The 21,132-nt window shown below is 52.2% G+C and overlaps 1 protein-coding gene across 3 annotated transcripts in view; it reads right to left on the reverse strand.

Annotated features, from left to right (window-relative positions):
• Positions 1-21,132, reverse strand: part of KANK3 (KN motif and ankyrin repeat domains 3) — a 60,930-nt gene that overhangs the window by 11,159 nt on the left and 28,639 nt on the right. For all 3 annotated transcript variants that reach the window (XR_012636288.1, XR_012636287.1, XM_074939538.1), the window contains exons 2-8: positions 17,974-18,055; positions 12,618-14,534; positions 11,557-11,656; positions 11,057-11,314; positions 8,326-8,413; positions 7,132-7,351; positions 5,729-5,871 (exon numbers count right to left, since the gene is read on the reverse strand). Coding sequence is in view for 1 of the 3 variants with exons in the window: in XM_074939538.1 (XP_074795639.1) it covers positions 5,729-5,871; positions 7,132-7,351; positions 8,326-8,413; positions 11,057-11,314; positions 11,557-11,656; positions 12,618-14,534; positions 17,974-18,010 (2,763 nt within the window). In the remaining 2 variants the exon portion in view is untranslated. The remainder of the gene's footprint in view (positions 1-5,728; positions 5,872-7,131; positions 7,352-8,325; positions 8,414-11,056; positions 11,315-11,556; positions 11,657-12,617; positions 14,535-17,973; positions 18,056-21,132) is intronic.

A 21,132-nucleotide genomic window follows, 5' to 3' on the forward strand; every position in this document is an offset into this window, starting at 1 on the left:
AAAGGAGGTACAGGAGGCTGCCCACAGGAGGGAAATGGAGGCAAGGAAGCATGTGGAGGAGGAGAAGGAAAAAGAGAGGAAGCATGTGGAGGAGGAGAAGGAAAAAGAGAGGAAGCATGTGGAGGAGGAGAAGGAAAAAGAGAGGAAGCATGTGGAGGAGGAGAAGGAAAAAGAGAGGAAGCATGCACTGGAGATGGAGAAGGTAAAGGCTCAGCAGAATATACCAACAAACCCTAGCAATCCTTCTCCAGGTACCACTCCCCATCCCAGAAAGTTCCCCACCTACAAGGCAGGTGATGATACTGAGGCCTTCTTAGAAAACTTCGAAAGGGCCTGCCTTGGGTACAACATCTCTACTGACCAATACATGGTAGAGCTGAGGCCGCAGCTCAGTGGACCCTTAGCTGAGGTGGCAGCTGAAATGCCTAAAGAACACATGAACAAGTATGAACTGTTTAAATCCAAGGCGAGAGTCAGAATGGGGATAACACCCGAGCAGTCTCGTCGGAGGTTCAGAGCCCTAAGGTGGAAACCAGACGTGTCATTTACCCGACATGCCTACCACATTGTGAAACATTGGGATGCCTGGATATCCGGAGCAAGTGTTGAATCTCCAGTAAATTTGCCCTTCCTAATGCAAATGGAACAATTCTTAGAGGGTGTTCCTGAGGAAATAGAAAGATACATCCTAGATGGGAAGCCCAAAACTGTAATCGAGGCAGGAGAAATTGGAGCCAGATGGGTGGAGGTGGCAGAGAAGAAGAAAACTGGTCGCAGTTGGAGCGGAGACCAGAAGGGACAACCCCAGACCACACCCTATTACCGGGGGCCGCCCAAAGCCCCACCTACCTCCCAAAGAACCCTCCAGACCCCTTATCGTCCCACCACCCCGTTCTCCAGCAACCCTCCTCGCCCCAGTGACCCGTCAGCTGGACGATGTTTTAAATGTAACGAGCTGGGGCATGTAAAGGCCCACTGCCCCAAGAACCCCAAAAGATTACAGTTCATTGCACCGGAATCGCACCAGAGGTCCACAGGCCCAGATACCTCCCAGATACCCTTGGAGCGGAGGGAAACTGTGAGTGTGGGCGGGAAGAAGGTCACCGTGTGGAGGGACACCGGAGCACAAGTGTCAGCTATCCATGCTTCCTTAGTGGACCCCAAGTTAATCAACCCAGAGATCCAAGTGACGATTCAACCCTTCAAGTCCAACTCTTTCGATTTGCCTACAGCCAAGTTGCCTGTCCAGTACAAGGGCTGGTCAGGAATGTGGACTTTTGCAGTCTATGATGATTATCCCATCCCCATGCTGTTGGGGGAAGACTTGGCCAATCATGTGAAGCAGGCCAAGAGGGTGGGAACGGTCACCCGCAGCCAGGCTAAACAAGCCGTGAGGCCTAGCTCTGTTCCGGAAACTTCTATCAGGACCTGGTCAGAGGTGATGGACCCGGACCCCAGACCAATGTCTGCAACAGCAGTAGTGGATCCAGTCCCAGAGACCCAGACGGAACAAGTCCCAGAACCGGAACCAGCCGAACAACCAACACCAGACCCATTGCCAGCACTGAATCCAGTACTTGCAACCTCAACACCAGAGGGCCCCACCGACCCTGAACTGGCAGCAGCCGATAACCCGACACAAGAGGCTCAGCCGGAGCCTGAACCCCAACATAGTGCACCAGCGGAGAGCGGTTCACAGTCAACAGAAACAGCTCCATCCCCTATATCGCTTCCAGAGGGACCAAGCCTAGGTCCACAATCCAATGAGGAACTGATGTCTCCAGCATCGAGGGAACAGTTCCAGACCGAACAGGAAGCAGATGAAAGCCTCCAGAGAGCTTGGACGGCGGCACGGAGCAACCCACCGCCTCTCAGCTCTTCTAATCGATCCAGGTTTGTTGTAGAAAGAGGACTTTTATACAAGGAAACTCTTTCTGGTGGACACCAGGAAGACTGGCATCCTCAGAGACAGTTGGTAGTTCCAACTAAATACCGGGCCAAGCTCTTGAGCTTAGCCCATGACCACCCTAGTGGTCATGCTGGGGTGAACCGGACCAAAGACCGTTTGGGGGGGTCATTCCACTGGGAGGGAATGGGCAAGGATGTTTCTACCTATGTCCAGTCTTGTGAGGTGTGCCAAAGAGTGGGAAAGCCCCAAGACCAGGTCAAAGCCCCTCTCCAGCCACTCCCCATCATTGAAGTTCCATTTCAGCGAGTAGCTGTGGATATTCTGGGTCCTTTTCCGAAAAAGACACCCAGAGGAAAGCGGTACATACTGACTTTCATGGATTTTGCCACCCGATGGCCGGAAGCAGTAGCTCTAAGCAACACCAGGGCTAACAGTGTGTGCCAGGCACTAGCAGACATTTTTGCCAGGGTAGGTTGGCCCTCCGACATCCTCACAGATGCAGGGACTAATTTCCTGGCAGGAACTATGAAAAACCTTTGGGAAGCTCATGGGGTAAATCACTTGGTTGCCACTCCTTACCACCATCAAACAAATGGCATGGTGGAGAAGTTTAATGGAACTTTGGGGGCCATGATACGTAAATTCGTAAATGAGCACTCCAATGATTGGGACCTAGTGTTGCAGCAGTTGCTCTTTGCCTACAGAGCTGTACCACACCCCAGTTTAGGGTTTTCCCCATTTGAACTTGTATATGGCCGTGAGGTTAAGGGGCCATTGCAGTTGGTGAAGCAGCAATGGGAGGGATTTACACCTTCTCCAGGAACTAACATTCTGGACTTTGTAACCAACCTACAAAACACCCTCCGAACCTCTTTAGCCCTTGCTAAAGAAAACTTACAGGATGCTCAAAAAGAGCAAAAAGCCTGGTATGATAAACATGCCAGAGAGCGTTCCTTCAAAGTAGGGGACCAGGTCATGGTCTTAAAGGCGCTCCAGGCCCATAAAATGGAAGCATCGTGGGAAGGGCCATTCACGGTCCAGGAGCGCCTGGGAGCTGTTAATTATCTCATAGCATTCCCCACCTTCAACCGAAAGCCTAAGGTGTACCATATTAATTCTCTAAAGCCCTTTTATTCCAGAGAATTAAAGGTTTGTCAGTTTACAGCCCAGGGAGGAGACGACGCTGAGTGGCCTGAAGGTGTCTACTACGAAGGGAAATGTGCTGGTGGTGTGGAAGAGGTGAACCTCTCCATGACCCTTGGGCGTATGCAGCGACAGCAGATCCAGGAGCTGTGCACTAGCTACGCGCCAACGTTCTCAGCCACCCCAGGACTGACTGAACGGGCATACCACTCCATTGACACAGGTAATGCTCGCCCAATTAGAGTCCAACCTTACCGAGTGTCTCCTCAAGCTAAAACTGCTATAGAACGGGAGATCCAGGATATGTTACAGATGGGTGTAATCCGCCCCTCTGAAAGTGCATGGGCATCTCCAGTGGTTCTAGTTCCCAAACCAGATGGGGAAATACGTTTTTGCGTGGACTACCGTAAGCTAAATGCTGTAACTCGCCCAGACAACTATCCAATGCCACGCACAGATGAACTATTAGAGAAACTGGGACGGGCCCAGTTCATCTCTACCTTGGACTTAACCAAGGGGTACTGGCAGGTACTGCTAGATGAATCTGCCAAGGAAAGGTCAGCCTTCACCACACATCTCGGGCTGTATGAATTTAATGTACTCCCTTTCGGGCTGCGAAATGCACCCGCCACCTTCCAAAGACTTGTAGATGGTCTCCTAGCGGGATTAGGAGAATATGCAGTCGCCTACCTTGATGATGTGGCCATATTTTCGGATTCCTGGGCAGACCACCTGGAACATCTACAAAAAGTCCTTGAGCGCATAAGGGAGGCAGGACTAACTGTTAAGGCTAAGAAGTGTCAAATAGGCCTAAACAAAGTGACTTACCTTGGACACCAGGGGGGTCAAGGAACTATCAGCCCCCTACAGGCCAAAGTGGATGCTATCCAAAAGTGGCCTGTCCCAAAGTCAAAGAAACAGGTTCAATCCTTTTTAGGCTTGGCCGGTTATTACAGACGATTTGTACCGCACTACAGCCAAATCGCCGCCCCACTGACAGACCTAACCAAAAAGAAACAGCCAAATGCTGTGCAGTGGACCGAAAAGTGTCAGAAGGCCTTTAACAAGCTTAAAGCGACACTCATGTCTGACCCTGTACTAAGGGCCCCAGACTTTGACAAACCGTTCCTAGTAACCACAGATGCGTCCGAGCGTGGTGTGGGAGCAGTTTTAATGCAGAAAGGACCTGATCAAGAATTCCACCCTGTAGTGTTTCTCAGCAAAAAACTGTCTGAGAGGGAAAGCAACTGGTCAATCACTGAAAAAGAATGTTACGCCATTGTCTACGCTCTGGAAAAGCTACGCCCATATGTTTGGGGACGGCGTTTCCACCTGCAAACCGACCATGCTGCACTGAAGTGGCTTCACACCGTCAAAGAAACTAACAAAAAACTTCTTCGGTGGAGTTTAGCTCTCCAAGATTTTGATTTCGACATCCAACACATCTCAGGAGCTTCTAACAAAGTGGCTGATGCACTCTCACGTGAAAGTTTCCCAGAATCAACTGGTTAAAATCGTCCTTGAGATGTGGAAAATATTGTTAGTCTTTATGTACTTGGTGGTATATTTAGAGATGCATGTGTCTTATTAACTCTGTTTTCCTAGAGCTCCAGGAAGAAATCCCAGCCAGTGTTTCACCCTAGCTGAGATTTGGGGGGCGTGTCATAAATAGAAAGGGAAGGGTAAACCCCTTTAAAATCCCTCCTGGCCAGAGGAAATCTCCTCTCACCTGTAAAGGGTTAAGAAGCTAAAGGTAACCTCGCTGGCACCTGACCAAAATGACCAATGAGGAGACAAGATACTTTCAAAAGCTGGGAGGAGGGAGAGAAACAAAGGGTTTGTGTGTTCTGTCTACATTTTGTCTTTGCCGGAGATAGACCAGGAATGAAGCCTTAGAACTTTTAGTAAGTAATCTAGCTAGGTATGTGTTAGATTATGATTTCTTTAAATGGCTGAGAAAAGAATTGTGCTGAATAGAATAACTATTTCTGTCTGTGTATCTTTTTTGTAACTTAAGGTTTTTGCCTAGAGGGGTTCTCTATGTTTTGAATCTAATTACCCTGTAAGGTATTTACCATCCTGATTTTACAGGGGGGATTTCTTATTTCTAATTACTTCTATTTTTATTAAAAGTCTTCTTGTAAGAAAACTGAATGCTTTTTCATTGTTCTTAAGATCCAAGGGTCTGGGTCTGTAGTCACCTAGGCAAATTGGTGAGGCTTTTTACCAAACCTTGTCCAGGAAGTAGGGTGCAAGGTTTTTGGGAGGTATTTTGGGGGGAAAGACGTGTCCAAACAGCTCTTCCCCAGTAACCAGTATTTGTTTGGTGGTGGTAGCGGCCAATCCAAGGACAAAAGGGTGGAATATTTTGTACCTTGGGGAAGTTTTGACCTAAGCTGGTAAAGATAAGCTTAGGAGGTTTTTCATGCAGGTCCCCACATCTGTACCCTAGAGTTCAGAGTGGGGGAGGAACCTTGACAAGCTTCCAAAACTTAGGGCAACCAATCAGGGGACAGAAAGGAGCCATGTTACTCAGGTGAGCCGGCCCACCTGCTCACAAGCTGTTCTTTCCAACAGTGGAGGGCAGTGGCACGGCCTGGGAGCTCAGCAGGGCTGAATCTGGGGGTTTCGAGTAGAGGTGACTGTGCTGCAGGGAGCAGCCCTGCTCGCGCTGACCTGGCTCGCCTTGGCATTGACGTTTCCCATGCTGAAGAGTCTCCTGACCACGTTCATATCATCTTCGTGTTCCACCGAGGCCAGAGCGGCCAGCATGAGGGCCGTGTAGCCGGCTTTATTCTGATGGTCAACGTTGCAAACCCCTGCAGAAAGAGAAGTGGGGGAGTGCTGTAGACCCCAGCAGGCCAAACTGCCCTCGGTTCTGATTCCAAGAGCTTGTCTCAAGTCAAGGACTGCGGCTGCTGAGCTATTGCGCGCTGGGAAGTCTGCATTCTGGACGGCAATGCTCACTGTGCGTTGGATGCAGAGCACCTCTTGCGCTGGACCTGCTAGGCCATGGTGCGGTCACCAGACCGCACGGCCCCACCCTTCTCAGGCGAGGGGTCAGACCCACTCGCCGTGGGCTGCTCTGCAGTTTGGAAAGGCCTTGTTCCCTATGGTCCATGTTTGCTGGGCATGTAAGGGGAAACCCACCCCCCTCCTCCACAGCTGCGGTCCTGCGGGGAACCCCTTGCTGGGTTCATAGGGCTGCAAAGGAGGTTTGACATGCTCTGTGCAGCACGGAGCCCTGAGCGGCTCTATGCAGGGCATGGAGCAAGACTGGGACGGGAGGATCTGCTGCCGCATGGAATCTCCTGTTCTGTTCCCCACCCTGCCGGGGTGGGCCACGTCAGGGCCCGCAGAAGCTACTTCAGCTACCTGAGCTCATGACAAATGCCTAATGGCTGCACTGAACAGTGCTCTGCACAGGGACCCACTTTCACATGCCCCTGCAATGGCCACTGCCGGGGCTGCGTCTTGCACTCTGTACTCAGGTGGCACCTTGGACTGCAGGTGGGGCACGAATGAGGGCAGCGAGATCAGGCCCCTTGTCACAGCACAGACACCAACACCCCGTCCATGTGTTTGTAACTGCACCCGCCCTGCAGTGCCCATGGGCAGCTCTCCTGCAACAGATTCGACCACCGCAGGAATCTGCTGGCAGAGGAATGGGGGACCCTGGGATGGATGCTGAGGGCAGGGAAATGCTTGTGTAATAGGTTCATTTTCAGGCCTAATTCACCTGACATGTCTCTGTAACCGCAGGGTATGGGCCAGTGACGCGTTCTACACCTCGAGCACAGGCTAGTTTCTCGGGCTAGAGCCTGGCCACTAGGGGGCGTTAGGAGAGGGAGATACGGCTGCCAGGAGGAGGTGGTGGGTCAGGGCTCCCGGATGGGTGTGTTTCCTGGGAGGGCTGGGGAGCAGCAGCCAAGAGGAGCCCAGGGAGCAGGGCAGCTGTTGGAAAGGGATCCAAGGTCTCAGCTCCCGTCTCCTAATGCAGAACCCTCAGCTGAGCCATCCCCACTTCCCGGCTCAACAGGATTACATAGGGCCCCAGGGGTAAGCAGAAGGCTACTAACCAGTGTCGAGGAGCAGCTGCACGATCTGGAAGTTGGAGTGTGAGACGCTGTAGTGGAGAGCTGTGTTACCGTTCCCATCCGAGAGATTGACCACATGGGCCAGCATTCCCGGAGAGACCTCCGTGAAGGCCAGGAGATGGTTGGCGACCATCTCTGGGACGGAGGACTTCTGGCTGGACACTCGGAACCACTCCTGGAGGAGGATGCTGCTGCTGGACAGCTGGGGAAGGAGAAGGGCAGGCCTCAAGCTGGGAAATGCTTATCTCCAAGGGAACGTGCTCATCAGCCAAAGCCCTTTCTGCTCTCAGCACTTCCTCTGCTAAGTTTCACCCTAACACAAAGCCCGGGGAGCCACGTTCCCACGAGCAGCTGTGGCCCTAGCCTGCGCCATCCCCAGCCAAGTCCTCCCATTGCCACAAATGCAAAGCAGTGCAATTCCTTACACCTCTCCCCCTCGATAACATGGCACGGATCCGAGCTGCACCAAGGCCCTGGAGGACAGGCCAGTGCTGAACCTTCTGGACTGAAGCCTTACACGTGGCGCTAGGCATTCCCTGGGCTGGGAGTGGCCATGGACAGGAAGCCCCAGGAGGGAAGGCACAGATTTCTGGAGACATGGGTAGCAGGCAGCAGCTGGCTCTGTACCTGGCCGCAGGGCTTTCCCAGCATGCTGAGGGGATTGTGTGTGCTGGGTAAGAGAGCCCTGGATAAATCCTGTGGGGTTATGGGGATGCAGGGAGCACAGACTGTTCAGCCTCCAGTCTCTCAGGGTCTGTGATGCCTGGAATGGCAGGCTGAGCCCAGCCAGAAGGAGGGGTTAGTGACTCAGACCATGACTCCAAGGCTCATGCAGCACAGAGAAGGACAGGGAGGGGTTGGGGGTGGGATTCATAGATTCCTAGGCCAAAGGGACCCACGGTGATCATCTCATCTGACCTCCTGCATGACAGGCCAGAGACCTGCCCAGAACAATTCCTTCTGCACGAGAGCAAAATACGCCCCCCAACACCCAAAGGGGCGCTCCGGGGCGAGCAGGGCGTCCAGCGTGTGGCATGCAGGGGAACGACTAGTCTTCCTTTGTCCTGGCTCACAGATCTTTTCCTCATGCACAGTGTTGCCGATTATGGGCACCGCAGAAGTGACCACCTAGGGCAAGCCCAGTTGCTCCACCTCTCGGCACCCCCTGCTACTCACCACCTCTTTGCTCTTCACGGCACTGGGATGGCTGAGGTGGTGCTTCACAATTATGCAGGCCTCTCTCATCCTTGGGCTCAGTTCAAACCTGTGAAAAGCAGCAGTGGGACAGAGTTGTCTGCAGTGTTACCCCAGAGAAGGAGGTGGCCTGCAGAACAGCAGGGGCAGGCCTCGAGTGGGCGCAGATGCTGGCTAACAACATGATCCTAGAGTTCCTGACGGACATGTGCATAAACATCAGGCCAGCTTCTAGCCACGCCTCAGGGCGCGAGGAGCAGCCAGGAACTGCTTTTCAATCTCTGGCAGAACAGGCTGGGGGGGGGGGGGGGGTTGCAGCAGTTGAGTTAGTTGCTAATTAAAGCACAAAACGGGAGGTGTGGGGCAGGGGGAATTCATCAGCAACAGACTCAACAGGTTGTTCGGAGAAAAGAAAACGATCCATGTGCTGCTTCCAGGCATGAGTGGAGACAGCCATGACCTCTCCCTCCGTACACCCTGGCACTACTGGCCAGATGCATCGGTGGCTCCCCTTGCCAGCGGATTTCAGCACCTCACAAACATTCACAGATTCATCTGCTACTTCCCGTTTTGCAGACAGGAAACCGAGGCCCAGATAGGAGGGCCCACGGCTCCCCCAGGGTCACACAGGGAGCATGGAACGGAGTGAGGCATTGAACCAAAATGTCTGGGTCTCAGGCAAGTACCAGAGCCACAAGATTATCCCTCCTCTTCTGCAGCAGGGACGCTGTCAACACTCAGGTGTTGGGCATGGGATTCTGACACATCAGACATTGGTAACAGCCAGAGACTGGATCCCAGAGTAAAGGCACAAATATCTGAGCCGGTGCAGCAGGGAGGGTCAGGCTAGAGGGGTCAAAGGGCCGATCTGGATTCCTGCCTTCCTGGGGGGTTGCCCTTATTATTATGCCGTTATTTCCATCATTCAGAATCCCATTTGTGTTCTGCGTGGGCCCAAAGGCTCCCGGACTGCAGCACTGAGGGAGCGTGTGTTTCAGTCTCTGCTTCCCAGGAGCTCCCAGAGAAATGACTACAGGCCCTAGCAAGCAACGACACCGGAATAGAGGGATTGCCCAGCTGGGTTAGACCAAAGCTCCATCTAGTTTAGTATCCCGTCTCCAACACTGGCCAGTCTCAGATGCAAAAACCCTAAAGTGGACAATTATGGTATAACATGGTCACAGCAGAAATGTCTTCCTAACTCATCATTTAGTGGTTGGCTGATGCCCAAGGCATGGGGTTTTTATCCATTCCAAGCTTTGTGGGTTTTTTAATCCTAGCCAATGTGGATGTTCTCCTATAAACGTTGTATCTATTTTTTAATCCTGCTGTGCAACTGCCCTCAATTATATCCAGAGGCAGTGAGTGTTGTGTAAAAAGGAAGTCTCCCTATTTCCGTTTTAAATTTTCTGCCTTGGAGGTGTCTTTGTTCTTGTTTCAGTAGTGACCGATCCATCTTTTCTGTACCATTCATTATTTCCTATACCCTTATCATGTTCCCTCCTATTTGTTTTCTGTCTAAATTACATGTATCTTGTACCTTGCCGTTTATGAATGGTTTTCCAGTCATTCAGGGGAAGGGCTGCACGGGGGAACACATGCTACCCCTTCTCAAAAGTACAGCAAGGCTCTCCTGGACACATGCTCCCCTGATTGCCCCTGGAGGAGTTATGGCTTTTCTTGCTAGGAGCCTCAGCCAAGGGCAGTGCACTTCCTCCCTCTGGCCCTAGGAGCTGTTACTGCAGCTTTAGCAAACTGGGTGCACCTGCAGATCGAAGGAGGCTTTCTTTGTGCATGCTTCACCACAGATTTCAAAGGGGCAGGTTGCTAAACTGAAATCTGTTTTTTCCCCCAACAGAACAATGTCCCCAGAGTAGTTTGCACCCAGGCCTGTTTTCAACTTTCCACTGTTTTAATGAAACCCTACTCAAAACACCAAGCAGGGAGAATTCCCCCCTGCACCCCCCATAACACAGATACAGCTGGCAGAGTTTTGCTCCAATTTCCTGAAGGATTCACCTTCTAGCAGAGCCCAACCAGGGCAGATGCCAGCCCCCAAGGGGGAATGTTTTACAAAGCTAGGAGCATGTGGAAATGGGGGGAGAATGCAAACTGTTTAGCAACCTTAGCTTCACCGGTTGCCACGAGTGATGGCTCTAACAGCCTCTGCAGGCAGCGCCCAGCTGGGAGATGCTGGCTTGCCCTGGGGTGGGGTGGGGTGGGAGGATAAGTTTCAATGGCCAATCCATTTACTAACCAATTCAGCTGAGATTAGGGCTGGCCGGATTTTTTAAACTCAATTATTTTTCCTGTCAAAAAAATACAATTCAAATGTTTCACCAAATGGGTCCAGTTGTGGCCACAAAGAGTCAGAAACGAGATGAACGTTGTGGCTCTGTTTTGTGGTGTTCACTGGGGGAGGGAAGGAATTTTCTATTGCAAAATTAGAACAAAATCATTTCCTTGGACATTTTCACAGAAATAAAATTGGCTTTTTTGGCCAGCTTGGGCCCAGATTCCCTGGACGCTGCTGAGAGGGAGATGTTTCTGTGGAAGGAGCTGTAGACAACTCCTCCTCCAGCCCCACTCCCCTCTGGCTCCAGAGGGTTTCGGGCTGGACCGCTCTCATATAACTGGCCCTTTCTGACTAAGCTTGGCTGCTGGTGGGTGCCAGGCAGGAATTCCAGCCCTGGGGAGGCTACACTGCACTTACTTCTCTTTCACCTCGGTGGGGTCCACGGCTGGTGCGCTCTCTGTCCCCAGTTCGTGCTCCCCTTTTCTCTTCCTCTGCTCTGTGCCTGGCTCTGGACCCTCCACGCTGCTCGCAGTCTCACCCGGGTTCACACCAATCTCCTCGTTCCAGGTGTTCGCGTCGCCCTCCGCGTCGCTGTCAGAGCTGGTGGGTGAAATCTTCTCAGAGGAGCTGTCTCCACTGTCCTCCTCCTCCTCCTCACTGGACGTGCTCTCGTACCTGCCGTGAGGGAAAGCAGAGTCAGGGCACTGCAGTGAGATCTGCCACCTTCTCCCATGGCACCCGTACTGTGCAGAGGGAGAGCTGAGGTCACGCTGCTCCCTGCCCCCAACACACACATGGCGTGTTGCAATCATGGCAGCTTCTTGCCCTGCTGTGGGACTGGGACGTGGTCAGGTTTACAGAGATCTGCGAGTGCTGGAGCTTGCACCCTGGCAAGAGATGGAATGAAGGGCACGTACTCCCCGTTCAGCACCCCCACGAACTGCAGACTCTTCCTCCCGCCCTCGGCCTCACTCTTCGGAAACCCATCTCGCTTCTTCATGATCGACTTCAGGGCGCCTGAGGAAACAGAGATGGGAAAGTCACACGGCGGAAAGCCCAGCCTCTGGCACAGACACAGGGCCAGAGTCTTACTCCACCCACCCCCCTACCCCAAGTTCCTGGAAAGGAGTTTGGGTGGGGACGGGAGGCTGTCCAGGAGAGGCTGGGGGTGAGAACAGGCTGGGTTTGGGCAAGGAGCCTTCCTGCCCAGAGCCTGCTGGGCTGGGGGATTCGCCACTTGTAGCTCCGTCTCCCGCCCCGAAGGCCTGGAATTTGTTCTGCCTTCGTCTCACTAGACAGTAACAAAGCACAGGGGAATCTGCTGCGCCATCCGTCTGGACACCCTGAGCTTCAGCAGAGCCCCGGGCTCGGGCCGCGTCCTGCATGTGCCGAGGAGGGCAGCTCTAACCCATAGCACTCGGGGCTCAATTTCTCAATGGCTGCCTGCCCTGGTGTGGGAGCTCCTAGCCATGCCCAGGTCCTGTGCCCCCAAACACAAGCGCACAATCCCTGCCGCTCTTACCCCTCCCCCCCACACACAATGGCTCCACCTGTCCTGCTCTGCACAAACACAGCGCTCCCCCTCCCCAGCCTGCAGATCCTCACTCACCCCACAAACCTCTGGGCTGATTCACTGGGGGGCTGGAAGCACGTGGTTACTAGAATCGCTGTCACATGACCTATGATGAGGTCATCTGCCCAGGTGCCTGATCAACACAGCCTCCTCTCAGGTTGGAAGGAGGGACCTTGGGTCTCCTCTCACTGACACCGCTGAGTAGCTCCATTGAAGTTAATGGGACGGTGTGAAACCGGTGTGAGTGAGTGGAGAACCAGGATCCTGGGGGTTCAGGCTCCAGCTAACAGCCTGGTTTCTGTCCAATTACTGCTTGAAAAGAAATGCAAATGGGCGTGTTCTGCCAGGGCCTGAGCAGGGGCGAGGCTTGTCAGCAGGCAGCAGATGCTGGCGTAAGTGACTCACCAGGCCCAGGACTCAGAGGAGTGCTACTGTCCTTCTCCAAAGGCATTTCCTGTGGTGCACACATAGACCCGTGCACGCCTTTCCTGGAGTCCTGGGGAATTAAACGTGAACCTTGCTCCACTGTCCCTGTCCCTCCCCGAGGCATGGCGGTCTTAGTTCCACTGGTGACGCCAGACTCAGCAACGTCCATCTGGTTTCCACCTTCTCCGGCACCACTGGGGGTTTGTTTTGTCTTATCACCAGCCACACCTTGGTCGGTTTCTTCCATTGCTGCATCGATTCCTGCCTCTAGATCAGCTTGGGTATCCTTCTCTTCGTACTGGGCTGTTGAATCTGGACCTACAGCAACTTCTCTACTTTCCAAATTGCAGTTGACTCCAACACTGCACAACATCAGTGATGAGCAATCCACACCCTTATCGATCATTTCCAGGTGGCTGCCCACCCCCTGGCTCTGCATTGGTACCACAGCCTCTGCGTGTGCTTCTACCATCTGAGGCTTGGCCATTATTTCCTTATCTATCAAAGTTCTTGGCCTTCTAGAACAAACCTCTACTCTTAACTCCTCAAGCTCCTTAGTCGCATCCTTCAAGTGCCCTTCCATCATGGTGATGACCTCTCTCTGGTGGCCAATCGTGTGCTGCAGCAGCTCCATTTCCTTCTCTGCTTCCGTAGGAAGCCCTAACAGGGACTCCACGACCCAAACTGCAGCATCCTTGGTCTCAGTCTCTTGGCCGACGGGAATCTCATGGCATGGCTTCTGAGATCGGTAGTAGAACACAGCCTCGTTCATGTTCACCTCCTCACCCACACCTACAGACTTACACGCTTTCTCCATGGTCCTTGCGGGGCGGGCAGCCGCACTGCTGGCTCGCACGTTCCTGTCCGAAGCAGACAATTTCTCAGTGAGTCTCCTTAATTCCGTGATTTTACTTGCTCGAGCCTTCACTGACTCTAGTTCCCTTTCCAGTTCCACGGGAGCCTCCTGGCTTGCCCTGGCAACCCCTGCGCCAAGAGATCTGGATGGAAAGCTGAATACAGAAGCCTCGCTCATTTCGGGCAGGGGTGGCTCCTGCAAACCCGCCATCAGCTTCTCCTTCTCCCGTTTCAGTTTGCAGATTCTCATTTCTAGGACTGGGATCGTCTTGACTTGTTCCTCCAGCTCTTTGAGTTGTTTGAGGGCAGCAGCCATCTGCTCCCGCACATGCTGCAAATGCGCTGGGCTGATGTTGGTGGCTGGGGTGCTCCTTCCAGAATTCAAAGGGCTTATTCTCATAGAGCCCGTCGGAGGTGTGGCTTGGCTGTCCCCATTTCCATTCGAAGGGACAGCAGAGGAGGAGTGGGTCTGGTGAAAAGAAGCGGTACTGGAGACGGAGATGCATGTTTTAGAGGGACTGCTGGGTGGCCCAGGCATCTGGGCACCTCCACTAATCAGCAAATGGAGCTGCTCGAGCTCTAACCTCCTACTTGTCTCTTGCAAGGTTTTCTCCACCCGGGGATTTTGCATGAAGGATTTGGGGGCAGGGGGTGGGAGGAGATTTATAACTGGAGTTGGAGACACAGGGTTGGAAGCCTGTTTGCTCAGGGGCTCTCTCATTTCTGAGGACCCAGACTGCGTTCTGATGCATGGAGATAATAAGAGCACGTTCCTTCCCTCCTCGCTGGCCGTGGATGCCAGGGACTCGGTGGAGGTCCATCCACTGGTGTGGCCACTGGGGCTTCTCAGGGAACTGGGCTGCTGCTTGGGCCCTTTCGCTTTCCGGTACAATGGCACCTTCTTGAGAGTTTGGCCACTCTCAATGTCATCGACATATTTCAGAAAATCGAGGTCTAGCAGGAAGCCGTAGGGGGTTTCCACAGAGTAGGAGCTCTTCTCCCCATCGTCCTGATCTCTGTACAAGAAGGGGCCACCTAAATCTGCCAGGAAAGCCAAAGGGAAACCATTGGTACAGTCAAGAAAGACCAAGTTCGTCAAACCCATCTCCTGTCCCTGTCTCCAGAGGTGCTGGAACTAGGGGGGCTGCCACACTCCCTGGCTTGAAGTGATTTCCATCACATACAGAGTTTACAGTTCGGTTCAATGGCTCTCAGCACCCCCACTATACACATTGTTCCAGCACCCGTGTGTCTGCACGTTCTCAGCTTTTCCTGCTGGACGCAGGGTGAGTGTTTGATGCCACAGAAAGTTCACGTAGGTGCCCAGACTAGACGAAAAGGCCTGGAGCTTTCTCACCTGGCAGAAGATGGGAAGCAGGGGTCTGGAATAACCCCAGGTGCCCTCTGCTCTGGACCCATGTGAGTGTCACACCCAAATTAGAGGGTGAGGATTAATTCAGGGTCTTTAAGAGGGAGGGGAAGCAGCCCGGTCAGTCCATGGTCAGAGGATGCTGAACTGGGGCACATTCAGCAGGGACAGAGCCATGAGACAAAGTGACCTAGGGCCTGATCCAATGCCCATTGAGGGCAGTGGTGGCAATAGGTGTGGATCAGACCCAGAGAGAAGTTAGGAGTCTACGCTTCATGAAAAGGCCTTCACTCTGGGGTTAAGGTAGAGAGGAGCAGCGAGGGGGTGGTGGTGCCCAGCTCCCCATCCCTGCCTGGTGCAGCTGCCAGTCAAATCAGGTGTATGGCCCAGCCCCGGAGCATCTGAGGGAAACCCTCTGTCATTAGCACGAATGGACAGACAGCGAGGGTGTCTGACCCCCAGGGTCCACTCTCCACTTGACTCAGGTGTGCAACCCTCCCACTGGATTAGCGCTGAATCCCGACTAGAATCATTGTAGAGCTTGTTGGGAATTTTCTGCCACAGTGATTTTCTGACATAAAATGCAGTTTCCACAAAGTTGAAGTTTTCAGTGGGAAAATCTTGATTTTACCAAAAATTTTCAATTTCCCATCAGTGATCAATCAAAATAAAATATTCCATTTTGTCTGTGTTTGACCCAAATCAGAATATTTCATTTTGTTGAACTGATCCAAAACAGGTCATTTCAAATCTGTTCAATAAAACATTAAACTGCATTTCCCTAAAGCACAGGGCCTTGTAGTTCAGCCTCTGCCCCTGCGTTCTCTCCGATGAGCCAACCTCCCTGGAGGACTGCATCTCCCATAATGCAGGGTAGATTTCCCTCAGCCCAAGCTGTGTGGTGCATCATGGGAGATGTAGTCTGGACAGGGAGTCTGGTTCATAGGGAGAATGGGAGCATCAGGCTCCTGAAATCCCATGAGGCAATGCACCACAACAAGTCCACGCAGTTTCATGTTAAAATGACTGGAAAGAAGCATTTCGAGTCATTTGAACAAAGTGAAAGGATTCAACATTTCCAAATCAAAATTTCTCAGACTTTCCATTTTATGAAAAAGTTCAAAATTTCAACTTTTCATCCCAATTTGTGTGAAAACAAATGTTGACACACAGGAATTTCCTGCTGGGTGGAAATGCTGGGTTTTGCTCAGCTCTACCAACAGCCCACAGACAGATACAGCTGCAGCCAGAGGAAGCCTTACATAGGGGTGAACTGGGAGAAAGCCCAGGGTAACGTTATAAACAGGGCACCTCCGGAGCAGGGATGCCCCTCCCCCTGCTGCTCTGCTGGTGTCTGCAGCTCCGCGGCTCCTGTCCCCTGCCAACTGTTCCTGGAAGCTTCCCATTTGCTGTACGAGGCAGAGGGAGGAGGGGTGCTGATGTCAGGGTGTCCCTTGCCCCCCACCTATGTACCCCATCTCCACAGAGAGGGGTGTGTGTGTGAGGACAGGGCTCACCAAGAGAGGGACGGAGCTGCTGGCAGCTGCTGCTGTGTCTGAAGAAACCTTCAGACTGGTGAGTGCCGCTCTCTTAAAGGTCTCCCACACACTCCCCCAGCTCAGACACGCTGTCTCTCTCACACTCATCGCCCCCCAACACATACTTATCTTGTTGTTGTTACTTGTTGGTACTTCCTGCAATGCACATATATTCTCCGTCATTTTATTCTTTCAAAGTGCTGTTATTTTAGTGTTTTGACTGGTCTGTGCATTTCGTCATTTTATTTCTTCTCTTTATGCTTTCATTGAATTCTTTGAGTAGTGAGGTCTAAAATGCCTAACCTGTCCTGGCTGGAGTAATTATCATTATTACTGTTATTGTCATATTGTGCTTTGTCAGTCATTATTTAAAGTGGTACAATCCAATAATAGTATCCTCCTAGAATGTAACTTTAGCTTGTACTAACCATAGCAGTGCCCGTTTAAAAAACGTTAGCTAAACACAGAACTATAGACACTGGGCAGATGAAGGTCGTTTATTTCAAATTGTATTTTTAGTTATATCTGTAAAATAACTTAAAATTTGCATGAAAATAAACGCAGTTCCAGCTCTGATACCAATAGCAATGATGGAGTCCAATGTCAGTGAGTCACACATGATTGTGATTGGTAAATGTAAATGCCAAAATAATTAGAAAATTAAATTCCCTTTCTTAATAAAAGAGAAAAAAACCCTTATCACATATGTTAAAATTATGTTTTTAGTGAAAAACAACTGACTACAGTAGATAATGGGAGTAACACAGATTTTAAGCGGATTTTATTTATTTTCATGTATCTCTAATAAAGATAGTGTACAAAGTATCAAATGTGTGTTTCTGATATCTAAGTTAAAGCTCCAAAACGGATACTTCAAGGCTTGGGATTCGGAATATTTTGCAGTCCCTGGAATCATGGTTAAAGTTTACTCCCCCCAGATCTGAAATGGTGCCCTGGGTGAGCCAGGAGGGCCATGGGCTCTGGCAAGATGCAGCCCCCATGTGATAGCGCAAAGCCACATGCCGAGCATCAGGCACCACAAGCCACAGCAGCAGCGCAGAAAGGTGGCAATACACCATATGCCAGGCCACCCTTACTTCTGCGTGGCTGCTGCTGGCAGCGTTGCCTTCAGAGCTGGGTGCCCAGCCAGCATCAGGCCACCCTGCCAGTGCTTAATTTGTGCCAGGGCTGAGGTCTAGCCTCTGGCAGCTCTTTCAATACAAATTAAACACTAGGGGAGGCAGCGGGGCCCAGAGGTGATGTGGGGGGGGAAGGTGGGGGAAAGCCCAGGGAGCCTGTGGGGGCCAGGAGTGATGGGGGGTGGGGCGCCAAAACACAAGTTCGCCCAGGGTGCTGTTTTCCCTAAGGCCAGCCCTGGCTGCAGCCTTGGAGGTGCTGACGGCTCTGATTAGTCTGCAGCCCCTGCCATTTGCATTCATGGAAGAGGTTGGTCACCCCCTTTCATCTCCTTCTGTGGGAAAGCAGGGGGTGCCCCATCTCTACATTCAGAGGTGAGCACTAGGAGAACACATTATCTTGGTACCCCTTAGGTAGGAGCTGCCTGTGTCTTTACCTGGGAGATTCTGGTTCAGGTGTATGGGCTGTGCCATCTTCTCTTAGGGGATCATAAAACCATAGACCAGCGGACTGCAAATCTGAAAAGACAATACAAGCTGGAGTGAATTCCCTCCCGGTAGATGGGTTGTGACTCTCAGCAGCACAGACTGGAAGGAAGCCCGTCTATGCCACCCCAACTGCCCTCCCAGCTTCACACCCCAATTCCACTTCATACGTCAAAACATCACAAAGAAACCCCAATCACAAGGAAACAGCCTCCCGCCACATCACACGGTGCAACCCACCTCCCTCACAGAGCTCTGTGCCCAGACAGACTCAGCATTCCTCCTCCTGCAGAGACGGCCTCATGGAACACTCGACGCAGCGGGAGCCAGGAGCCTGCGTTTCCCACCCTCTGTCTTCCTTTCCCCAACTCCATTCCACAGGATTTGTCTTGGCTCCTGCCCTGGAAGTCTTTAGCCACCCCCCACACACTCTAGGCAGCTTGCCTCAAAGCACAGCATAGGAGGGTTAGGGGAAATTGCAGCTAGACTCCGCAATGCATTCTGGGGAACAGAGAGAAGGAGGAGACCTGAAGTGGAAACTTGGAAAAGAAAATATAACCTGAAAGGTAAAGGAGGAGAAGACCCTGCTCGGGCCCCTCCACCCTGAACAGGAACCAATTGCATCAGAGAAAGGGCAATCTGTGCCATGCCCCAGCTTCTGTTCAGGACTTGTCAGCTGGAGATCTTGAGGTAGCGTAAGGGCTGCTGGAGAGAGCACTGGACTGAGGCTCAGGAGACCTGGGTTCTAGTCCTGGCTCTGCTGCTAGGTGACCATAGGTGCATGTCACCTTTCTGTGCCTCAGTTTCCTCATTTATAAGATGGGGAGAATGACACTGACCTTATCTGTAAAGCACTTTGAGATCTATTGATGAAAAGCACCATATAAGAGGTAGGGATGATTATTAAAATGCTTTACAATAAAGATCACCTTCCCCAAGATCCCTAATGCAAAATCTGTGTGTGGAGAAAACCGTCCTGGAGACAAGGAGGAGGCTTGAGCAAGAGCCGCCCTATCTGCTGAAGACTGGGAGTACAGGGGAATCTGAGACACGGAGAGAGGAAATGACTCACCCAAGGGCACACAGCTGTTATGGTGCACAGATCTATGGTGCGCCCACCCCTTGAATACTGTGTCCAGTTCTGGTCACCTCATTCCAAAAAGGACAGAGTGGAACTGGAAAAGGTCCAGAGAAGGGAAACAAAGATGATCGAGCATATGAAATGGTTTTCATATGAGGACAGTCTAAAGAGACTGTTCAGGTTAGAAAAAGAAATGGTTGAGGGGGGATACGATAGAGGTCTATAAAATCATAGTGTGGAAAAAGTGCACAGAGTTATTTAGCATTTCCCACAATACAAAAACAAGAGGGGTCACCCGATGAAATTCATAGACAGCAGATTTAATACAACAGAAGGAAACACTTTTTCACACAATGCACAATTAATCTGTAGAACTCATTGCTAGGCCAAAGGTATAACTGGTTCAAAAAAGAACTAGATAAGTTCACAGAGGATAGGTCCATCAATGGCTATTATCTCAGATGGCCAGGGATGCAGCCTCATGCTCTGGTTGTCCTGAAACCTCTGACTGCCAGAAGCTGGGAGGGGAAGACAAGGGTGGATCTCTCTATAGTTGCCCTGTTCTGTGCACTCCCCCAAAAGTTCTAGCACTGGCCATTGTTGGAGATAGGAAACTGGGCTACATGGACCATTGGTCTGATGCAGTATGGCCGGTCTTATGAACACGGGTCTCCCAAGTCCCAGACCAGGACCCTGGCCACTAGGCCCTGCGGCCATAGTTAAGATAACAAAATGGAGGTGGAGGGGTTTCTGTCTGAGCAGGGCCTGGGGCTGGCTGGAGAGAGGGCGGTGAAGTGGGACATGATGCACACACTGAAATGAGCTCTTATGGGGGGGCCACTCTCAGCTTCTCAGTTCCCGCTGCAGCCTGGCTCCCTGGGCACCAGGGACATTTTTAGAATCAAACTGTCTGCAAGGCCTGGGGTTGTAAGTGCATTTCTGGAATGTTTTCTAAGCCGTTTCTGGAACGTTTGAAAGGCTTTTTGGCCTGTCTCCCACCTCAAAGGGAGGTTTGCTCTCCACTGCTGATGACACCCTCACCCGCAGCGGGGGCTGGGGCCTTACGAGCATTTCACTCTGTGCCTGTTCCGTGCAGCACATGGACAGAGACATTCAGGCCCAGGACACCATGGCCACTTCCCTCCCCACAGCTCATATCCCACTTCTCCCCTGCCAGCCCAGGCCTCTCCAGCAGCCCTCCCCTCCAGGATGGCAGCGGGGCTCAAGGGATCTCATTGGTGTCGAGGGGAAGTTTGGACAAGGTGATGTGGAGGTTCGGCGCGGGGCTGGCCTGGCAGGAGCTTTGTCCATTGGGACTTTGCCCTGCTTTAAGGCCTTATGTAGCAGGCTGAGTCTCTGTTTCAGCTGGGTTCGGCTGCACTGCAGGGGGAACTGGCTTCTATTGGGCTCCTGGTTACAGAATTGGCTGTAGTTTTCTATACCACTCTGGCTACTATAGAGGCATTGTTGTGATCAAACTGAGGGACACCAAAAGAGACAGCTTGTACTTCCCAGGTAACAGGCCTGCGTCTGTTCCATTCTCTCTGCTTTGGGGAGGACACAATGTTGGTCTTTTTGGGCTTCAGCAACACACATATTGTAATGCTGCAGTCTCCTAAAGGCAGACTGAAGCATGAAGAGGCTGGTGCAGATCTTGGGCTGTCTCCAGCTGGGTTGAGGTTGCTTTGCACCCCCAGTGCAGCATAAAGCAGACTTCCTATTAGGGATGTAAAAGGTTAACCAGTTAACTGATAAGCATTAGGCTTACCGTTAACTGGACCTTAACCGTTAACCCCCGTGGTTGGCTGCGCCTGGCCGGCTGGCGGAACCCCAGCCCCAGCCGTGCCTGCGGGACACCATCCCCGGCCGTGGTGGGCGGGCTGGAGCGGCCCCGGCCCTGCTGGGTGAGCTGCACCGTGCCCAGCCCCAGCTGCACCGGGCTGGCGAGACCCCAGCCCTGGCAGGACCCCAGCTCCTGCCTCTCCACGCCAGCCCACCGCCTGAGTGACATCAGTTAACGGTTAAGCAG

Source organism: Natator depressus, chromosome 25 (genome assembly GCF_965152275.1).
Source record: "Natator depressus isolate rNatDep1 chromosome 25, rNatDep2.hap1, whole genome shotgun sequence".
NCBI classification, from domain to species: domain Eukaryota; kingdom Metazoa; phylum Chordata; order Testudines; family Cheloniidae; genus Natator; species Natator depressus.